Source organism: Babylonia areolata, chromosome 9 (genome assembly GCF_041734735.1).
Source record: "Babylonia areolata isolate BAREFJ2019XMU chromosome 9, ASM4173473v1, whole genome shotgun sequence".
Taxonomy (NCBI): Eukaryota; Metazoa; Mollusca; class Gastropoda; order Neogastropoda; family Buccinidae; genus Babylonia; species Babylonia areolata.
Genome location: NC_134884.1, coordinates 14,117,815 through 14,141,847, shown reverse-complemented (window position 1 = coordinate 14,141,847; position 24,033 = coordinate 14,117,815). Strand labels below are relative to the sequence as shown.

The window sequence follows — 24,033 nt, the reverse complement described above, 5'->3', positions numbered from 1 at the left end:
CATTTTGGTTGGATTACTGCCGCAGTGTTTGCCTGGCTCCTCTCCTCGCTCGCTCAAGACATGCGATCGTGGCTGCATGAAACCAACCAAGATTGCTTTCTTTAGCTGATGCTCAGAAAGAATTGAAGTGTAAATTTGAAGAAGATAGTGATGAACTTTTGTAGGACGATTTGATAGAAAATAAAGGGAGCAATGAAGAGATTGGCCAAAATATGACTATCAGTGAGTGATGCCGACTTTACATGTAGCAGACGACAGAAAGTGACCGAATTTTTAGCATGACACAGTGCGAGTGATTTTCTTGGCACTAAGGCAACGCGATCTGATGAGAACTGAATAAAGTGACCACGTGAGAGAGGGGTGTAGAGGAGGGGGTGGAGACTGAGGGGGTGTGGCCCCACATCCATAGATCACAATGCATTGTGTATGTCTCTTTTTTAAATTCTTTTTTATTGTGGTTGTTCTTGAATAATTTGTGTGTACATTTCTTATCCATTTGTCCAGAAAATATGATATTTTAGTGCAAATTACCTGACTAATGTTTGTAATGAACAAGTTGAAAATGTGACAAAAAACGAAACACTGATTTCAAAACAACAGCATGTCACTGAAAATATATAAAATGGGAAAACACAATGTGTTTTGTATTCTTTATTCATTTACCTTTCAGAAAATATATACTTTTATGGGTCTTTCTCCAATAACAAAGAGCACAGAATTTTTTGAAAACATATACCTGCTTTTTGTGAAAAAACCCTGGCAAATAGATTTCACTTAAATCATATTTTCCTGGCAGCGACAGGGTTAAGAGCCAGTAATTAATGTCAGTGTTCAGTGGAAGCAGGAACATAACCATTATACAAACCTGTGAAAACCGATTATGGCTGCCTAAATGGCAGGGTACAAACAGCCAAACACATAAAAGCCCACGAATGAATGTGGGAGATGCTGGGCACAAACAGTGGAAAAAACATCTTCAGCAAGCAGCAGCAAAGTTCATGGCAATGAGGGACCTATCTCACAGCAATGAATGGTGACAGTGAGTGTTCAACTCATGGTCAACACACACGGCTGACACGCGAGTACTTGAAGCTTATGTTTTCCTTTTCCTGAAAAAACTGTATGGAGCATTTTGTAGTGTCCAGGATGCATATTTTTCCTGGTGTCTTGCATCCGTGGACTCAAAATACTTATAAAGGTATTACAACCATTGACGCAGAATTGTTCTACAATGAACAATAGTTTCAATCATTTATTAATTCATTCAGTCGTTTGCAAAAACATAGAAAATAAAGATGTACTTTAGAATCATTCTCACAAAACGAGCACTGATGATAAACACTTTGAATCACTTTAAAAGTGCAACAAACATTAAATTTAGAGTAATGTGATTTCACACACATTAAAATTTCACACACACACATGTACAAGCACGCACAGATGCATGTCCACACATTCAGTCAGGTGATATATTGATTCTTCTCTGAGCTGAGTCTAAGGCCTGTCCAGTATACCTCATTCTTTAGTCTCAGGCTGGAAGTGTCAAAGGGACAACTGCTTTACATAAGACGACTGCTTTACATAACATGACTGTTCTCATCAAACCCAAAATTTTTTGCACGTGTGTTCTGTCATTCTCATTATGGATTAGCATCACATACTGTAACAACAATATCAGATTCTTCTTTTAGTCAACATGTAATAATGATGTTTCACAACCTGCACTGTCGTAAATTGACTCTCAATATGTTTGTCAATGCACTCTATTGGTGTTTTGCATAAACTACTGGTTGTTTCAGCAATGGTGCATGTGAATGTAGAGTTAATAATGTCTGCTGGAATCTGCTGGTTAAGTGTACATGCTGATTTCAAGACTCCTTCCACTCACAGTCCCACAACTAACAAATATACAAGATGGTGTCAGGAACCTCGAAGCAGTTGACATTCTGCACAAACGTCAGCGAAACAATGTAGATCGATGATGGATTAAATGGCCTTCAAAGTGCCACAAGAACTGAACTTTATCTGACTGACAACAGTAAAAGATTGTGACATCCCAACAGTGACACTCCACCACAGTGACAACATCCTCATTCTAACAGCATTCACTGTTATCCTTCTCACACTTTAAAGGCAAATTAGACATTGTTTCCTATTTGTTCATTAACTCGTTTATGAACAGTCCGACCTGCCTGATGTTGTTTGACTTCTGTGATTGAGAGATGTGTGTTGCATGTGTGTGAAGGTGCTCATTGTTGATCACCTTTCTTCTGCATTTTGTTGTTCTTCTTCCCTTTTTTGCCTCTATGTAACTTTGCTTTTCAGGATCTTCCTTGCTTCCTGAAGATGGAGTCTTTGTCTTCTTTTCTTTCCATCTCTTCTTTTTCTTCTTGTGTCATCTTTTCTCTTCAAATTCGTATTTGCACCTTATTCTCAAATCTTCATGGGCTGTCATGTGTGTATGTTGCTGTTCATCGATCTAACGTCTGTTCACAAAGAGTGACAGTAGATAAGAAAAGTGTGTGTGTGTGTGTGTGTGTGTGTGTGTGTGAGCAGGTATGTGTGCGAATGAGCATGTATATGTGTGTGTGAGCATGTGTGTGTGTGTGTGTGTGTGTTTCCAATGCATTTTGATTTTGTCATCATTCCCCCCACTCCTTTTTCTCTCCTACGTTCTTTTTTCCTGTGTTCTTTCAATACTTCTGGTAAGAGCAGCTTACATAGATTTTTGAATGTACATTGTGCACTCAATTGGTAATATTATTGTTCAAGCATTTTTCTCTCTCCCTTCCCTCCCTGCAGGTAACTGATCAGCTGAAGTCACACACCCAAACTGAGTTCACTAGAAACTGCACAGCAGACACTTGATCAGAAAATCTCATTCTCACCAACACTGAATAAAAAAATAATCACCTCAATGTAGGTATCTGTTAAGAAGATCTTGGTTTCATCCACACTGGAGTCAGAGTCAGCTCAATGCAGGTATCTAATACGATCTTGGTTTCACACATGCTAGAGTCAGAGTCAACTAAATTCAGGTATCTGATTAGATCTTGTTGTCATCCACACTGACATCACTGGACAGGCACCTCACTGCAGGTACTTCTTGTATTCCTCAGGCTCCTGCCAGTCATCCGCCGCCCAGTCTGGTAATTTGGTCCTGTAGTCCCAGCCTGGGCCCTGCAACAGTTCAGCCCACTGTGTAGGAACCATTAATGACGGTATTATTACCCCCTGAAACAGAACCATTCAGCCCACTGTGTTGGAACCATTTATGACGGTACTATTACCTCCCGAAATGGAACACTTCAGCCCACTATGTAGGAACCATTAATGATGGTATTATTACCACCCAAAACAAAACAGTTAAGCCCACTGTCTAGGAACCATTAATGACGGTATTATTACCCCCCAAAACAGAACAGTGTAGCTGCCTAAATGGCCATATATTTAAAATGCAGATGCACATACATGCTCACTCTTTCTGATGATGGTGATCATTCTTCGTTGTAGTAGCAGTGGATGTAGCAGTGTTAACAAAATTATTATTTTTATGTCGTTATCGTATGTTGTTATTGTTATTGTTGTCACAAGGACAGATTGGAAGACTGGGTGATGCCTAAAATCTTTATCCTTGAGTAATAAAGTTTTTGAATCTTGAATCTTGTTTCTTTCTCACAATCGTACTATCACCCTGAATGATGCTTTAGTACACTTTTGCACACATATGTGCACACACGCAATGGCAAAGAAAAGGTATTCACACACAACCATGAGCACATACGTATTTTATACACACACACAAACACACGCACATAAATATGTGTGCATGCAAGCTCACTCACACACAGACTACCATCAGAGTCAAAAAAGAATGGAAAGAGATAAAACTAAATACAACTACACAAAACACAGGCTTACAAACAGAAACAAACAAATCAAAAACCACCACCACCACCAAAACTATGGCCCCCAACCTTGTAACGCAGAGCATGAAGGTAGAGGAGGAGGTCGGTGGGCTTAGGATCAATGTACTTGAGCCGACAGCTCTCACAGTTCGAGTCTGGCACCCACCGTTGAGGGTCGAACCCCTTCTGCTCCACCATTCCCTTCCTCACTGCACAACCACCTGCTTCTTCCGCTGCCATCAGGTTGCAGCCCTCTGAAGCTGGTTTCTCATTCCCATCATCTGAGTTTTCTCCGCGTTTGGGTGCACAGCTCACACCGGTTTCAGGACACACATGGACTTCTGGGGTAATATCAACACACGTGTCGGGGGCAGGGTTAACAGAAGCAGGGTTCACAGGGTCAGGGTTCACAGAGGCAGGGTTCACAGGGTCAGAGCCCACACAGGATTCAGCAGGAAGCGGGGAGAGGGAAGAATCCCGACAGAGTCTCTTGGCAGGGGGTTGATAGCTGCTGTCCCCACTCCCTTCCTCTTCCATCACTGGACGTGTGTCGGTGTTATTGCTGTTGTCTTCCTGCATGGCGGTCTTGTCCTCGGTGCGATGTGGGGGCTGCTGGGAAAGGCGTGTCTCAGCCAGGCGCTGACTGAAGAGCGGGTTCTCTCCGTCACACCACAGGCCCACATTATGTTCCTTCATGATGCGCTGACACAGCTGTGGTGTATAAACAGCACTGTGTTACATGACATAGTAATGAATGGCATCAATATAGGAATTCTTGCATAATGATTCTCATAGTGCATGTGATAGACATACAGAGCACAGCATGCCAGCTGTTTCTTTCATACCCCCCCCCCCCCCCCCCCCAAGCACACAGGGATGCATCTTGACCAACACATGCACTGTTACACACTGTGACATATGCACAGAAACACATCAATTCTAATTAAGCTGAAAATTAACAACTGAAGTCTGACATTCATCTGTGTCATTAGCCATGACTTGCTCCCTTTTGTCTCCTGGTAAGTGCTGATCATCACTTCTGAACTCATGTTGTCAGTACCAAAAACTTTGTAAAAGAAAACAGATTACAACATGATCATCAAAAACTGTTGCAGCCTCTTTTTTCAAACAGTAAAACAAAAGACAAGAGCACCATTTTCTTCTAAAATTTATGTGAGGATAATGATACTGAGGTGACAGATGCTTACAGTAAAAACAGGCAACAAAAAGAGAGATGTGATTACAAAAGACAAAAAAGTTATGAATGGACTGGGTTTTCTCATCAGGTAACAAAATTAATATGCAGTCAACTATCCCCCCCCCCCCCCCACCCCACACCAAAAAAAAAAAAAAAAAAAAAAAGCAAACAAAGGCAGGCCACCTCTTCAAAGGACACGTCACAGTGGCTTCCCTTCCCTCGCTGCGGTCCCCATGCTGAACTGTTGTAGTAAGGATCGTTGACAATGGGGTGACCTGAACACACAGACGCACTCTTTTCTGTTTGTTGACTCCACAACCACTTTTCCTCTTTCCTTTCTATTTTTTTAATTCATTACTTTGACTTGATATCGGGTTGAAGACAGCTGTCTGTGGACAACCTTGAACAATAAATTTAGAGCATCTTATTGTCAAGTGCAGCCTACGTACAGATAAAAAAAAAATCAACAATCATGGGGTAGATCCTATCATCCAAAGTGTCTTGCTCAGCAAAAGATATGGCAAACGCAGAAGAAATGACAATAATAATTAAGTGAATTTCTGTAAATACGGTACTAGATATAATAGGAATTGTTTGCCCGTCTTGTGTGTTTATGTGTGCATATGTATGCATGCACGCTCGCATGCGTGCATGTGTGTGTGTGCAGGCGCGGTAGATGCATGAGTGTGTGTATTTATATGAGTGCATGTGCAAGTATATATGTTTGTGTGTGTGTATGTGTGCATGTATTTATGCCTGCTTGTGACAGTGTGTGTGTGTGTATGCATACTCACACACAAAATCTTACCGAGGAACTGCAAGTGCACACGAATCTGATGAGTTCTCCCTGTGTGTGGAATGCCTGCAACAAACCCGATTCGGTTGTCACATCACCCACACCCTATTAACAGCAGCAGTACAATCAGTTCATCTGTTAAACAATTCATTGACCCCCAGTGGCAAAGAGACTTTATGGACAAAACAACATACATTAGGACAAAAAGGGGCATCATGTGCAGTTTTCAGATGCTGCCATACTGAGTGGCAAATTTCATTCTTTTTTACATTGCCTGCAGAGTGATTGGGTGGGAGAGTTCACTTCTGATCTGGGACAACTTTTTGCCCATTATCATATAAACATGCATGTGTACATGCAATACTCATACTGTGAGGAACTATCTTCTTCAACATATAATCATACATACACGTATCATGTACATAAAAACATACTGGGAGGCACAGAGCAAACAGAAGCATAAACATCCATCCAGGCATGCATGAAGCACATGCATGCCAACACACGTCCAGAGACACACACACCCAAACAGAAAAAACCTGCAGCAATACTCACATTTGACGAGACTGGTCTGTCCATTGTAGCTGAGCCGCTGGAAAGTTGTACGACTGGGTTTACCTCCCTTCTCCACAACTCGCCACAATGTCAGCTTGTGCGACAGGCAGTCCAAAGGTTTGTCCACTGTTATCTCTTCTCTGCACATGTATCAACACAGGCACGCACACACACACACACAGAGTCAAATAATTTGTCAACTGATGTTACATTTCAAATGTTACATTTTAATGTTAGTTTTTAGTGTTTATGAGATGTTGATAAAATTGTTCTGATCAATCCTTTTTTTGCATATTCCTCTTTAACTCACACACACAAAGAAAACACTGTCTAACACACATACAAACACAAGTGCATGCAGTCACACACACTCACACATGCATACACAAACAGCTGCAAAGAACTGGAAGATGAAATTAGTTCCCTTGATCAGTGTGGGTGTGTGCGTTTGCGTGCGTGTGTGTGTGTGTGTGTGTCTCTGTGTGTCTAGTGTGTGTGAATGCACAGCCTTGCGTGTATGCTCATGTGCTTGCCCGTGCATGCCCCTCTGTTTTCATAACATACAAAATAACCATGTGCTTGTGTATGTGTATGCGCGCTTGTGCATGTATGCGCGTACCCGTGTGTCACAGCAAAGCCACACAGGACTTACGGAGGGAACTCGCCCACGACACGAGCCACATACTCCTTGTGGACACGGCGATGTAGAACGTGATTCTCCAGCTCCTTAGTTTTACGAGCCGTTTTTCCCAAGATCAGGACACCGGATGTTAAACGATCCAGGCGATATATGTCTGCACAGCACAGATAATATGTAATATGTATATACTGCATATCAATTATCACTATATCAGCTTTTTATTTGTTCTGTTGTCAGTATGACAGAGATTCATGTGATTTGTGTGTGTGTGTGTGTGTGTGTGTGTGTGTGTGTGTGTGTGTGTGTGTGTGTGTGTGTGTGAGTGAGAGTGTGTAAATGAGTGAGTGCCTGTGTGCGTGCGATCATGCATGAATGTGTGTGTGTGTGCAGTTTTACACTGTTGTACATATGTGTTTTTGAGCACACATGTGTTTGCATGTGTGAGTGTGTGCACCATGCATTTAAATACTAACATACATAAAAAAAGACTCCTGCACACCTACCACTCCATCTATTCCCTCTCAAAACACAATCACACACAGCGACCCCAACACACCCACTCCTTTTGCTTATGCACCAGTCTACCCACTAACCAACCCTATCACACCCCAGTGCTGGCAATAATAACATACTATTTCATTTATATTGCATCTTCCATTAAGACAGTTATGCTCAAGGAACATTACAAAGTAGAACATAATTTTAAAAGATTACATAGAACCACACAAATACTGAATAAGACCAACAACAATTTCTGACATGACATGATCTATCACTCCAGGACTTTTCCAGTTGCCAGTACAACAAACAATATAAAATCATCTTAATCACAAATCACATTTTTACAACCACTCCAACCCTGTACACAACAGTCCACACAGTCATGTCAACCACACGGTCCCAACATCTACCTTGGTCAGCATCCATCTATCCATGAATATCCACCTTGATCTGCATCATCATAATACTAGACACACACATACATGTACACACCCTGTACATTTGTAATCAACACCTATTTCTGTCAACATCTAACATATCAAACACTAACACACGCACATGTAGGCACTCACACACACGCACACAGTACAAAACTTACCCCTTTAACCTAAAGATAATTTTGACTTGACATAAGTATTACAAAGCTTACTATTTTTCCCCAGTAAAGGTAATTTTGACTTGAACTGACATTACAGAAATAAATAACATAAAAAATATCCACCCACAAACCCACCTACCCAATGTAGTGCTCAAGACTTGATGCACTTGCAAACACACAGTGTACGAATGCATACAAAAACAAATTAACCCCTCCCCCTCCCCAAAACCAGCAACATCCATCCACAGACCCCAGCCAGTGTAACACTCAAAATTTAGAGCACTCACTGCGCAGGTTGGCATAGCCCAGCTCTTTGCCCATGATGAAGACGATGGAGTTGAAGCGGAACTTGCCACAGGGGTGACATGGGATGGAGGCTGGTTTGTTGATCACCACCACGTCCTCTGTGTCCTCCAAGATCTCTATGGGCTTCCCCGTCACTGGATTCTCATGTCTGCCACAGTGGCATTCATTCAGTTATTTATTTAATCATTTGTTTATTTATCTATCATTGCTGCTAATAACCCAGCTGACCATACAGGGTCGTATCAGATCCAGTACGTCAATGGATTCTCATGTCTGCCACAGTGGCATTCATTCAGTTATTTATTTACCGGTAATCATTTGTTTATTTATCTATCATTGCTGCTAATAACCCAGCTGACCATACAGGGCCGTATCAGATCCAGTACGTCAATGGATTCTCATGTCTGCCACAGTGTCGTTCCTTTATTTATCTATGTATTCTATCAATTATGTATTTATTTATCGTTGTTGCTATTCGCCCAGCTGACAATATAGGGCTGTATCAGAGCTGCAAACAGTCAATATTGATCCCATAAAACATGACTGAAAAAACAGCACTGGGAAAATAAAATCAGGCATAAGTTCAGTCATGTCCCCCAACACTGTGATCCTGGTTTACCGGGAAATAAAGACATATAGTATTCTACAGTATTCATCTTTCAGTCTCAGGAGGGTATGGAGTTGTACTCTGCTGTGGGTGGTGTTTCTGGCATAGCTTCATGATTTGTTTTCTATATTCAGAGAATGCCAACCCCTGTCAAGTGTTTGTGGGAACAATCAGGAAATTTGGTAGGAACATTCTGAATTTGGTAGTTTCAGTTTCTCAAGGAGGCGACATTACGTTCGGACAAATCCATATACGCTACACCAAATGTGCTAGGCAGATGCCTAACCGGCAGCATAACCCAATGTGCTTAGTCAGGCCTTGAGTGCATGCATATATAGTTGTGTACCTATCTGTCAAGGGAGCAGAGAATTGCTGAACATCCTTTAGGCTATACTCAAACTTTGTGAGGAGCAGGTTAGACAAAGATGAATAGATACCAGAAATGTGTCCACACTTTATCAAGGATTTGAACTTAAGAGAGCAGGAAAATTTGAGTACTCCAAATCATAGAGGTGGCTGGGCAGCCATATGAGGGAGGAGCCAGGCAAGACTCCGCGGCCTATCTCCTAGGTAACGCTTAGGGCAGCAGTAAGGTCCGCACATGATGTTGGAAAGGAACAGGTTCTGGGGCACCACCGTGGACGAGCTTGTGTTAAGGCGGTTGGTCAGTATCGAGGAAGCTGAATATTGAAAGGTGGAATGTTGCAGATCTCCCACCTCAGGACTAAAGAGAGTTTATACATTTTAACCAGTAAAATTGGAGATAAACAGTCCCTTTAATATAATCACATCTAAATATAAAGATTTGTTGCTGTTGTCAGGTGGAAGCAGATATAAATGTATATAAAGTTTATAGTGAATTGGTGTGCAAGAGTTTTGTGCTTTTCTATCTTGGAAAAACAACGGAAATGTTGTGTCACATGAGTGGTCACGTCATATACAATTGTACACACTGCAGGAGGATAAAAGTAGCCAGACAGGTGTGTGTAAGGGGACTTCTGGTTAAGACACAGAGAACAAAAGGCTTGTGAGAGAGACTGGTGAGAAGAAAGGTGGAGAGATAGGTTGTGGCATGAGGTGACAGGAGAGAGACTGAAGCGAGAAGAAGAAAAAGAAAGAAGATTGAGGAGCAGAGACATCTCCCCGTAGAACGTCCACAAAAACACTTTCCAGTCTGCCAGCAACAGAAGATCCAGACGACTGACCACCTAGGTGTGATATTCTACAGACCTGTGTGAAAAGGACATTCCAGACATCCTGATTCTAGGAGCCAGCTATAGTAAGCAAGAGGGACTGTTGGGGCAGAACTGTGTTGTGAGTGTGTGAATGGAAACCTGGCCAGGTGAGAGAGTTGATCATCCTGGGATTAGGATTATAATTTGGATGTTTTATGCTTTTGAAATTCCATGTTGTGTAAAGCTTTAGATTTGACGTGTGTGAAGTTATAATTACTTCTGATCAATATATAAAGTGTATAAATGTATACTGTGTCCTCAGCTATGTAAAAAAGGAATGAATGCGCAGTGATTGTTTGAGTGCATAGATGTATGCTTGACTGAGAATCGAACCTAACCTGTGAACTAACTCTGACAACAACAAATTCACTTAAAACTAAATACACATTTTCCCCCAGTCTAAACACTATCCGAGTGGATTTCTTCTACAGAATTTTGCCAGAGAACAACACTCTCATTGCCATGGGTTCTTTGTCAGTGTGCCAAATGCGTGCTGCACACTGGAACTAGGTTTATCGTCTCATCCTAATGACTAGACCCTCAGTTCGATTTTCCAGTCAAACTTTGGAAAAAGGGCAAGAGTGGGATTCGAACCCAAACCCTCATGGACTTTGTATTGGCAGCTGAGCATCTTAAACATTCTGCCATCTTCTTCCTTAAATTTGGTAGGAACACTCAGACTCCGAGCCACATCAGCAAATGGGCACAGACACTGTTTGACCGAGATGCAACTTGATCTAGCCATGTTCTCTCTTGTTCAGGCAAACGATTGAGCTGACTGATCCACTCAATGCTGTTCCAATGTAAACACACCCATGACTATTTGAGTATCATCATGTGAGATCAACGTGATTCAGTTCTGTGCAACACACCTGTAGATGTGATCCTGTTCTGCACAACACATCTGTAGATATTATCCTATGCTGCAGGTGTGAAACTCACTGGAGCTACATACCTGTGGATGTCATGTTCAATGAGATCCCCGTTCCGTATGATATGGTCCATTTTTGCCACCTTTCCATTCACTCGCATCAAACCCTTGGCCATTGATGTTTTCTGCAATACAAGCCTTATATAATCCAGGTTGTATGCATCACCTCTGCAAAAATACAGCTTGTGTGCGAGCTACTGAGTAAGAGTATAATTATGTCTGTATGTGTGGCTACCTGTCTTTGTCTCCGCTGATGGAGATTTGAACAGCTGAATATCAGTAATGGAACAAAACTGATGGACTGGAATGCATACTTGAAGGAGTACAGTCAGGACCCTTAGAAAAGTTATGAAACCATTGACTTAAAACATTTTGCTATTCTGACTTTCTATTCTGACTCCTGTTAGCAGGAAGGTTTTCTGTTTCTGCAATTTCATCAACAACTCTGTCTCTGATTCTGACTATTGACTGCATTGTTGTTTTAAATCCCTTTTGTACACAAGTGAAGTATTGTGGATTGCATCATGGATCTAAATGACAGCATTACCAAGAGTTCATGTGCAGATAACAATGCCTAAGATGAATCTCACACAGAGTGGACAGAAGCACAGTTTTGCATTCAGCAATATTCAGGTATATTACATAAGCTAGCAACATCATACGACAACATTCTTGCAGGTGTTCACAATGAAGCATTATCATGTCACTGATACCTAACCATCTTTACACAACCTAAACACTTCTTAAAACAGAATATATTCTACAAACAATTTAAAAACGCTGTCTCAAACACTCCCCTTCGTTCCATTTCATTTATCTCTTGAAAACTGTAGACAAAACTTTGTAATATTAGAACATTTTTTTTTTAAAGTGTTCATTCAATATTATAATCATGTCTGTGTTACTCTCCATCAGTAGATAAAACAAAGAGAAAGTCATACTACATTAGTTTATGAAATATGTATGTTTATTCAAATATAAAAATCTTAACATTATCCATCACTCAATTTATATTTGGTGACTCAACAATTAATTCAAAGAAAAGAAACATACACTGATTCAAAACAAACACTGTAACATCAACCATCACTCACAACATTATCTGGAGAATCAACTCTGAATTCCATCTCCATAATGTCCTGAAGAGTACGTCCATACCATCGCTCCTTGGCATAGGTGGAGAAAGTGTAGTGATAGGGGTACACTTTGCGCAAGCCTGAAAAGTTACAATCCAAAGGCACTTTTACCAGCTAAGTATGGGGCAAGAGTGAAGTTAACACAGGGTTGAATACAAACAACTTCACAGGCACAGAACATAGCAGCATGTACCGAAAGAAAAACTGAAGTTACATGGGATGAACCCAAGGACCTGAAAAAGTAGCATATTGGCCTGAAATTAAACTATCATCACATACTTGTTCTGTTTCCTCTTCACCTTTAACTCTGTGAAGAGTCACTGCAGTGCTGCACCGAAGAACTGTTCACCAGATTCCTCCAGGTCTACTGACTGTGTCAAAACATGGGTCTTACTCTTTGCAAATCATTTCCCTGTCCCTTTCTTTTTGTCATCACAGACAGACCTATGAAAAATTATCAATATAATAGTAAATGACTCATGGTTGAGATGAAATGCAGATAGCAGTCACTGAGATACTACTGTGTTATACAATTACACAGCATGCTGTTGAATGTCTATCCTACATGCCCATGAGCAACATATGTTCAGACTGCTTTCTTTCATTGTTACAAACAAGAACACAAAGTGATCATCCTCACAAGCCAGGTCTTTTCCCTACATCCACAACATGAAGCATAATTAAGTTTGTAGGAACATGAAGCATGATTATATTTACAGCAAAATGAAGCATGGTTGTGTTTGCAGTCCATAATACTAGCAACTGAGGACAAAGAGCCATATCCATTTTAGTCTGGCAAGATAAATATAACATCACAGATAATCCTTTCTGCCATCTTTGAGGATATAACTAGACCTATTTGCTTCTGTGGTTTTACAAATCTATCAACAGGAAAAATATAAAAATATAATGATTTATTTTCCTTCTCAAGTTCTCTTAATAGTTCAGTTTTAGATCATTTATCTTCTGTTCAAATTCCCAAGCCCATTCAGATGCATCACTCCTGCACAGGCTCCCCATTTACAGTCATAGTCGTACCCAGGTTTATTTACTTGCATCGGCAGTCCTCCGAAGATTGTGAAGGTCAGCGATGCTGAGACTGAGAGGTAACTCACCAGAGGAAATCCTGCAAAGTGACTGTGGTGGGGTTCAGCGGTGCCTGTACTGATTCAGAACACAGGACACCACCTGCTGAACCACCTACCGACAACAGAATTTGACAAAAATCATCAGTCACAGGGCTAGACTGGGTGAACACCACATCCAGACTGGAAAGCCACAATCACTTAACTCCTTCAACTTAACCTAAAAAAAAATATATATATGGTATTGAAGGGATTAAAAAAAAAACTAAGCCACAAGATTTACCATTTTCAAAGTAATAGTCTGTCTGTCCGAACAGCTCACTGTCAAATCCAGGACTGGAGTTGTTGGTGAGGTTTCCTGAACGCTTTGCTTTCCTCTGCTCTTTCAGTTTTTCTTTCCGCAATAACTGGTGAAACAGAGAAGCATGGGAAACTAAACATTTATGTCATCATCATTAATGCATGGGTCAAACTGGCAGAAAATACAAACAACAACTGAAAAGTTGGAGTTTAGGTGGGGTACATGGGCAGAGCCCTGTTTGGGGAGGGGGGCAAGGATCAGGGGTGGGGGCTTGCCCCCCTTAAGACAGAACAATGTTGAAAAGGCACTGGAAAGCTCTCCAGCAATAAAAAAAAAAATATATATATATATATATATAATCTTTAAAAAAAAGTATTCAATAAGGTGAATCACTGAACTGGTTACATCTATAATTTGAAACAAACAAACCGAAAAAAAAACACAAACATGAAAATTTTAAGCTCTTGAATGTTGTCCATGCATGTGTGTTGTTTTAAAATTTCAATGAGACAGAGAGAGACAGACAGAGAGAGAGAGAGAGAGACAGGGAGACAGAGAGAGAGAGTGTGTTTTCCATTCAGCTTGTGTGTAAAGAGACACAGAGGACAAACAAGAACATGAACATTTATTCAGAATAAGGCCTTGCCTCCATACTGAAGGGGCTAATACAAAAGAACATTATACATATTCTCACTAAGAAAGGTAACAGTTATTAGTTGGTTCTGTATAATACTTCCAATGAATTAATTTCACTCTGAGATCATGAAAAGCAGGACAACAAAGCAAAAAATGGATTTGGGCTTCTTAAGCCTGACTGCACAGCAGCACATAAGTTCCTGTTCACTTACGTTTCTGTATCTAAAACAATGGCAACTATCTCAGAGTCACCGAATCTAAATTTGCTTAAAGCGCTCTTTACATATCTATTCATTTTTTTTCCAATGTAAGGTTCTATCTTGTGCGTTGTCTTGAAAAATCTATACTATGCAAATCTATCACTATTATACATATGGTCCTGCCACCTATAATCAATTATTCTTTGTTTAAAACATTTCAAGAATCCTGAGATACATTGGACACCCTGGTTATCCCAAACAAATGCAAATCTGTATGAATTTAGACATTTTCATATGTTGGAAGACCATGTCTTCTTACCGTTACTATATAAGTTTCGTAATAACTTGTAAGCCTTAAAAGGTAATCAAAAGTCATCCATTCTTGTACGTTGAAGCCAGCATTTTATACATTTCACATATGAGTTCAAATAAATTGGATACCTATCCAGTTCTCTGTAAACAAAATCATTAGGTGTTCGATGGTCTACATTTAAAAAGCGCTTCATGGCATACAAATGCACCTTTTCTATTATTATATTATTCTGTAACGCCCATATTTCTGCTCCATAAAGCAAGATTGGCTGTACCTGAGTATCAAACAACTTAGAAAAAACAATAAATGAATTACAATCCAATTTATACAAAATACAAAGGATAACAACAACTTTTTTTGCTCTATTTGCAATATTACAACATGTGAAACGAAAACCAAGTTTTGTTCTAAAGTAAATAACAAAATATTTGTAAGCACTGACAACAACCATTTTTTCATTCACATACATCCACTTCTCACTATGTGCCAGAAAGACTCCTTTACGAAACACAATATTTGACTCATTCATATTTACTCTAAGCTTTAATCTAGTTGCTGTTGAATACGAGCTGTTCAATTGTCTCTGGAGACCAACTACTGTTGTAGATAATAAAATAATATTATCTGCAAAAAGCAACATAAACAAGTCCACAAGATCAAAAGTCACTCCATACTCCATGATAACCATTATCAATTATCTTTTAACTAATTTAAGCTAACTCGTTAATAAATAAAGAGAAAAAAACTGGGCTGAACACGCTGTCGATAGGGAAAAATAAATGAAACTGCACGCAGGAAAAATTTTTTTTTAAAATGGGTGGCGCTGTAGTGTAGCGATACACTCTCCCTGGGGAGAGCAGCCCAAATTTCACACAGAGAAATCTGTTGTGATAAAAAGAAATACAAATACAAACCTTGCTTAATTCCCCTAGTAATACTAATAGTATACATAACAAAATTCGACAATGTGGTCCCTGATCTTATTCTGGCTTTCATTTCACTATACATACTTTTCATACACCAGTACACAACTTGCCTTAAATTCCATTTTTCAGCAAATCAGGCCATAACAATTTCCAAGAAATTAAATCAAACGCTTTTTTTGTCCATAAAAGCAACATACAACTTCTAATTATACACAAACTATTTCTGAACAGCAGTTAATAAAGTGAAGTTGTGATCAATTGTGGAACAGCCTTTCTTGAAACTGGCTTGATGTTCTCCTGTTATGACGTTTTGGCACAGAGAGAGAGAGAGAGAGAGAGCGAGAGAGAGAGAGAGAGAGAGAGAGAGACAGAGACAGAGAGAGACAGACAGACAGACAGACAGACACAGACAGACAGAGACAGAGAGAGACAGAGACAGAGAGACTGACAGGCACAGAGAAAGAGAGAGAGAGAGATGGGGATGGGCGTGGGGATGGAAGGAAAGAGTGCAAGTTTGCATTTATATATAAAATATATATAATAAAATATATAAATATGCAACTTTAATGTTACATTCCGAAACAAAAGTAAATAACTTAATAAGCACACACACACACACACACATGAGAGAGAGAGAGAGAGAGAGAGAGAGAAGGGGGGGGGGCAGAGAGAGAGAGACAGAGACAGAGAGACTGACAGGCACAGAGAAAGAGAGAGAGATGGGGGATGGGCGTGGGGATGGAAGGAAACAGTGCAAGTTTGTATTTATATATAAAATACATATAATAAAATATATAAATATGCAAATTTAATGTTACATTCTGAAACAAAAGTAAATAACTTAATAAGCACACACACACACACACACACACACACACACATATATATATATATATATATATATATATATATATAATACACTCAGTTCACACATACGCACACACATTTCTACTGCTGTACTGGTCATTCAAAGGAAATTTTCTTGCTTAACAAATGCTTTATGCAGGCAAATACAGATTGTCTGACACAATTTGAGAGAGAGAGAGAGAGAGAGAGAGAGAGAGAGAGAGAGAGTAACACAATGGCATGCAGAAGGAATTAAAGGTGAGGTAATTTTCAAAATTATCAGATAAACACAGACCTTCCTTTGTGCTCTTTTAGAAAGTTGAGAAACCTGAGGTGATTGACTTGGTTTTTTGCTTGATGGAGCAGATCTTGTCTGTTCACTTGTGTTGCCGTCAGGGACCCCTGGACATATCTCCATCGTCTTTTCATCAACACTGTCAGCACACGCTGTCCCCTGCACTGGCTTCTCTTCTGCACGAACAGTGGTGCATGTCGCCGACTTTTCCATTTCTGTGTTGTTGTCTTGCGGTCCTGGTCTTTCCACTTCAAGGAACTGTTCCTCCTTTTCCTTGTTCCCCACATTGCATCCACTGTTACTCATGTTGGCACGTGCACTCAATGTGAACGCTAAAGGCCGCTTCTTTGAAGCAAAATATCGCACTCTGGACTGTATCAACCGCGAATGATTGTCATGGACTGGAACTCGTTGAATCGTTTGACTGCGGATGAAAGAAATGCCGATGGATCTAAATACCGGTCTAACACATGTCAGATAAATGTGTGTTCGAACGGGCAGAGCGTTCTCAGAGCAAACTGGCAAAGAAAATATTCCAGTCAAGGCCTGTCTCAATCTCATTGCATGGTGAACCCTTCTAATATGGAACTGCAGAAGACACACCATCACCTCATGGCGGCTACCATATTGGGAAGGGACGTAACTGTAAATTACAATCTGACGTGACTTTCTGAGATGTTTGCTTATTTGATTTAGAACTCAACAACTATTGGGAGGGAGTGGAGACCTTGAAGAATTATGAATTCAAGTATTAGTTCCAAAATATGACTGATGTACCATGATTTGTCTCTGAGTCTGACAGATTTGAACAAGATGTTTGTAATTTCTTGACAGTGGGCAATAACAATGTTTTTCCCTGTCACCGGGCACACACACACACACACACACACACACACACACACATATATATATATATATATATATATATATATATATATATATATGGGCGCAATAGCCGAGTGGTTTATGTGTTTCTGACCGACTTTCAATCCGAGGGTCCCAGGTTCGAATCTCGGTAACGGCGCCCGGTGAGACGTTAAGGGTGGAGATTTTTCCAATCTCCCAGGTCAACATATGTGCAGACCTGATAGTGCCTGAACCCCCTTCGTGTGTATACGCACGCAGAAGATAAACACGCACATTAAACGGATCCTGCAACCCATCATGTCAGTGTCCAGTAGGTTTTGGAGACACGCCGAAAATACCCAGGCGTGCATGAACCACCGTGACGACAGAGTTATCGGAAAATCGATGTTGGTCGTGAAACGGAAAGAAGAGGGGGAAAATATGTAGAGATAGAGAGAAGACAGGACCGTCAAAATCATTTATTTTCGAGGGTAACTGAATAGATAAACTAGCACTTTTTAACACCCAGTCTCTGCCCTGTACAGGTTCCGGCTTCACAACACTAAATAAAGGCATACAACCTGACTCCCCTGACGACTACCCAGCCATGGACGAGATTTCCATCAGCGTTCATGGTGTCGAGAAACTGTTGGTAAAGCCTCAAAGCTACTGACAGGGTGGCCGGACGGTCTCACACCCCGCGTCCTCAAACTTGACTGAGAACTTGGGTCGCCAACTGAGGAAGTGGCCGCTCCCATCTTAACTACTATCTACTCCTCGTCACTCCCTCCACTCCGGACAAGTCCCATGTGACTGGAAAGAAGCCACAGTTGCCCCCGTCTTCAAGAAGGGTGAGCACTATAAGCCCTCCAACAACCGCCCCATCTCTCTCACCTGTATTTGCTCTAAACTTCTGGCCGGGAAGACATCTCAGTGAGTGTCATCATAAAGTACCACCTTGAATCCAAGAACATCTTGTCCAGCCAACAGCACGGCTTCCGTAAACACCCTTCATGCGAGACGCAGCTACTCGACTGAGTTCATCGAACAAGTCTTCGCAGCCATGGAACGTGGTACTACAACAGAGGTCGTGGTGTTGGACTTTGCCGAGGCGTTCGACCGTGTCAACCATAGCCTGCTCTGCCACAAACTCAACCACTACGGCATACCAGAGAACACCAACCGCTTCATCGCAAATTTCCTCAGCGGCCGCACGCAGTCCGTCGTGGCTGATGGTACCCGATCCAGCTATGTCGACGTGAAGACCGGCGTCCCCCAGGGCTCCGTCCTGGGACCCTGCCTCTTCTTGTGTTACATAAACGACCTTCTTTCCAAGATTTCCTCTCCATCAAGACTTTTTGCTGATGATACAGCAGTCTACAGGTTTATCACCTGCGCAGAAGACCCAGCCAAGCTTCAGGAGGACCTCCAACGCCTGGAACAATGGGAGAGAGAAAGGGACATGGCCTTCGTCCACACAGACAAGTGCAGTGTGCTGCCCTTCACTAGAAATCATTCTCCTCTTCTCTCCAACTACATCCTCCACGGCCAGACTGGAGAGAGTCACCTCCACAAAGTACCTAGGGCTCATGCTGGAGACTAAACTGGACTTCACTCAGCACATCGAGTACATCTGCGCTAAGGTCAACAAGACACTGGGCTTCTTGAGAAGGAACATGAAGGTGTGCTCCAGCTGTACCAAAGAGCTGGCCTACAAAGCAATGGTTCATCCAGTTGTAGAGTATGCCTGCACTGTATGGGACCCCAAACTCGAGTCCGACAAGTTCATCACAACCCTTGAGAAGGTCCAGTGAAGGGCAGCCAGATTCGTCACCAACCGCTACCGCAACACTTCCAGTGTTACAGACATGCTGACGCTACTCGAATGGCCTGTGCTCCAACACGACGTCGCTGCGCCAGACTCGCAATGCTCCACAAGATCCTCAACGATAAAGCTTGCGTCTCCTGCGCCGACCTCAAGCGGCAGCCTCGAAGTGGTCGTCGCAGCAACCACAACCAACAGCTGCAAAGAATCCGATGCCGTACTGACTACAGGAAGTATTCTTTCTTTCCGAGGACCGTTGTCGACTGGAACTCCCTCCCAGCTGATGTCGTCGAGGCCCCCTCCTGCAACGCCTTCTGCTTGAGGGCATTGAGGGCCCTCCAGGCACAGTAGACCCCCCCCCCCATCCCCCACCCCACCCCCCTCACGCTAGGTCCTTCACTTTTTTTTTCTTTTTTTTTAAGTACGACTAAGAGCACACACTTGCACTTCGCAAAAAAAGAAAGAAAAAAAAAAAGAAGAAAAAAAAAAGAAGAAGTTAGTAACGGTCAAAGTTATGACCGCTGAACATTGATGGAAGAAGAAGAAGAACCATACGGATGCAATAAAATACACTGGGAAAAAAAAGCAACGAATTACAGAGAGAGAGTGTGTGTGTGTTCTGCTGTCATTGACTATCCTTTGGCAAGGGGGACAATGTATGAAGAAAAAGAATCAGGGGAGCGGTGTTCACGTCCAAGTCGACTGGACGTGTTTGTGTGTGCTCTCCGTTTAAGTTTACGGACTTTTTTTTTCCCCTCCGTTCCAGTAGCCGATGCCGGTTTACTGCTGTGTTTTGGTTTGTTTTGTCCTGGTGTTTCTGTGTCTGGTGATTTATCCTGGGCTCTGTTTCTGTTTTGTTTTTTGTTTTTCCTTTTCTTTTCTATTGAATTGTTCACCATGACGACTGGTATCGACTTGGGAGGTGAGCGTACTTTACCCGTTTTTGTTGTTAACAAACTGCCGAGTTTTGACGGATAAAAAGCATGTCTATACTTCCGAGCTCTGTGCGGCTGCAGAAAAAGTTACTCACAGGCTACAATTCAATAGAAGGAGCCCAGCGCATAGGTGGACTTTGGAGGATTTATCCTCGACAAAAAGGTGCGAGAGTCAAATTGCTTATTCAGAGTTTCGCGCTTTGAGGGGTACAAGTGGGTGTCCAAGACCAAAATCCGTTTGTTGTAAGACCTCCCAATTCAAATGATTCAAACGGTAGAGAGGAGCAGCCTCCTTCAACGAAGCTGATCATCGGCAACATCCCTCTATCTTTCTCCGACACAGGACTGTTGCAGTCAGTCAAGCAGTTGGGAGTAACCATCCACTCCAAACTGATCGCGGAAAGGGACAGGGATGATCACGGCAAGCTGACACACTGGAAGACAGGCAGACGTTTCCTGTATATAAAAGTTCCGGATGTTCCCCTACCCAGAAATGTGGACATTGACCCTTTTAAAGCCAGCCTGTACCACAGGGAGCAGAAGACCCTTCAGCGACAACAGGAGGCGGAGTGTCGACGGTGCCTGCAGAAAGGACACACAGCGGCGGACTGCCCAAACCGGTAAAGTGCAGGCAATGTCTGAACGATAGACACAAAGCCGGGGATCTAGCGTGCAACCTCGTTGCAGTGGAACCAATTATCAGACATGAACAGATAGACAATAGCAAAACAGAAAACGCAACACTGAACGAACAAACTTGCAGCAACACAGTCAGCCCTGGACAAGACGACAGATTGACAACGGTCTCTAACAAACAAAACCAAAACAGCACTGATGATGGAAAAACAACTCGATCCAGACAAAGGACAAGACAACCAAAGACATACAGGCGGGAGGGATCGAGATTCGTGAAGCGTCCACGCTCCAAGGGTTCCGTGTCACCCCCCGCAGACAAACAAGCCAGAAGAACACAGGACAACAGTGGTTGAGAGTCTGACGATGACAGTCTGTACTGTGAACCAGCAAGCAATCCCGATTGACTTTTCCCCGTGCCCCCTTTGCTCCCTGGAAACGGTCACAGCTATGATTATGGACCTTGAGTATGGCTTACGATTTGTGTAATGATTTTTTAATGAATCGCTTATGGGAAGAAATCATGCTTTGCTAAATGGATGTTATTAGACTTGGTTCCGTTAATGCCAGAGGGCTGAATAATAAATTAAAGCGGAAATCTATATTCAATATCCTCAAAAAACAAAAACTTTACATTATCTGTATCCAAGAAGCTCACTTTACAAAGAAAACTGCAGATTTACGGGAAGGGAAATGGGGTGGAAAAATCATATATCACGAAGGGACTGGTCATTCCGAAAGGGAGATCATCATGATATCAAAACACTTTACAGGAAATGTTCAACTTGTAAAAGAAATCGATAGATTATTAATGTTTCAGTTGTTACAGAAGAAGTAATTTCATCATAGCTAATGTTTATGCACCTAATGAAAATGTCGAGAAACACTCTTTTTTTCAAAACACTCCAGAATACACTGAAAGATTATGGTAATGAACGATTATTGATAATGGGTAATTTTAACACAGCAATCAACACTGCGCTGGACATAATTTCAGGTTATCCCCATCCAAAAGCAGAAATCGCTGGTCTTAAAGAAACAGTTCTTGCCCTCAGTGTTCAGGATGTCTGGAGATTACTTCACGAAACTGAGAAAGACTACACCTGGTGTAGATACAACCCATTCATAGCTTGCAGACTCGACTATGTTTTTGCTAGTCAAGATATGTCACAATATATTGTCAGTTGTAATCATATGTTTATCTCTAATACTGATCATAAGGCAATTGTTACAGAACTTACTTTTTCCAGGTTTCAAAGAGGTCCAGGCTACTGGCATTTCAACAATTCACTTTTGAAAGACCCTCTTTTTGTACAGTCAATGAACAACTTTCTTGCTCAGGTTATGGATGAAAATGGAACAGCATACCATGGTAAGTCAATAGAACTATGGGAAATGTGCAAAATAAAAATAAAGGGGTTTTGTATACAGTATGGTAAAAATAATGCATGCAAGAAAAAATAATGAATTAATACTACTAAAAAGGTTAAATCATTTGGAAAAAAAAAACAGTTATTGAATGGTCACAACAATGAAGAGGTACACAAAAACATTTTAAGCATAAAACAACTCGAGATTCTTGAGCTCAATAAAGCAAAAGGTGCACAGGTAAGAGCTCGGGGAAAAATGGATTGAGGAAGGAGAAAAAAGTACAAAATTCTTCCTCCACTTAGAAAAATCTAGATCAAATATGAATGTTATGACAAGTATTTGTAAGAACAATGGAGAAATAATATCTAACCAAATGGAAATATTAGAAGAACAAGTCAGATTTTATTCAGATCTCTACATTCAGACAACACTAACAAAAAAATTACACAAGCAACAGACAATTTCTTGAAAGATGAACAATTCACAAAGTTAGACCAAGATGAAGCATCATCACGTGAAGGACTTATTAAAGAAGAAGCCAGCAACGCACTGAAACAAATGAAAAATGGGTCATCTCCAGGTAGTGATGGATTAAGCACTGAATTCATGAAATTCTTTTGGATTAAACTATAAAAAAAAAGCTTGTAACTAATTCTTTCAATGAATCGTTTGCAGACGAAGAAATGTCTTATACACAGAGACGTGAAATAATCAAACTTTTACACAAAGGAAAAGAATTATCACGTAATGAATTAGATCACTGGAGACCAGTAACTCTAACGAACACAGACTATATAATAATGGCAAAAGTGATTGCAAACAGATTAAGTAAAGTTATATATAAATTATTTAATCGGGACCAGGTTGGATACTTGAAAGAAAGAAACATTTCATCTATAATTAGATATATCGATGATGTTATAGATTATCTGAACCATACAAACGAATCAGGATATCTCCTCGCCCTAGATTATTACAAAGCATTTGACTCGGTTTCACGAGATTTTCTGTTGCATACATTTAGAGTATTTGGGCTTGGTGAACAATTTGTAAAATGGGTTAGTATTTTGAACAAAAATACATTTAGCAGTATCAATCATGGAGGATGGATTTCACAGCCCTTTCCCGTTACATGTGGCATCAGACAGGGATGCCCACTCTCACCCTTAGCTTTCATTTTAGCTGTAGAAATACTGGCAACCAAGATTAGAAACAGCAATATAAAAGGAATAAAACTTCCTACTGACAGACAAATTGACAAGCAAACGAAAATAAAACAACTAGCGGATGATACAACTCCTTTTTGAAAAACAAAGACGACGTGTTAAAAGCTTCCAACATCATAAATGTTTTCTCCACATTCTCAGGCTTGGTATTAAATCAAAAGAAACCTAAGGTCATGAAACTGGG

General features: G+C 41.0%; 1 protein-coding gene across 2 annotated transcripts; it reads right to left on the bottom strand.

Moving 5' to 3' along the window:
• Positions 1-624: 624 nt before the first annotated feature.
• Positions 625-18,583, bottom strand: LOC143286071 (pseudouridylate synthase RPUSD2-like). Of its 2 annotated transcripts, XM_076593638.1 has the most exons (12): positions 18,461-18,583; positions 17,014-17,437; positions 13,780-13,903; positions 12,370-12,491; positions 11,300-11,400; positions 8,484-8,650; positions 7,110-7,251; positions 6,458-6,597; positions 5,915-5,968; positions 5,290-5,381; positions 3,978-4,619; positions 625-3,180 (listed from the first exon to the last, which is right to left on the bottom strand). In XM_076593638.1, exons 1-12 carry the CDS (start codon positions 18,481-18,483, stop codon positions 3,091-3,093), a joined length of 2,121 nt encoding a protein of 706 aa, XP_076449753.1. In that variant the 5' UTR covers positions 18,484-18,583; the 3' UTR covers positions 625-3,090. The 2 variants fall into 2 exon arrangements, with proteins under 2 accessions (XP_076449753.1, XP_076449751.1); XM_076593636.1 differs by lacking the exon at positions 18,461-18,583 and having other exon boundaries at positions 17,014-17,726.
• Between the last annotated feature and the right edge of the window lie 5,450 nt (positions 18,584-24,033).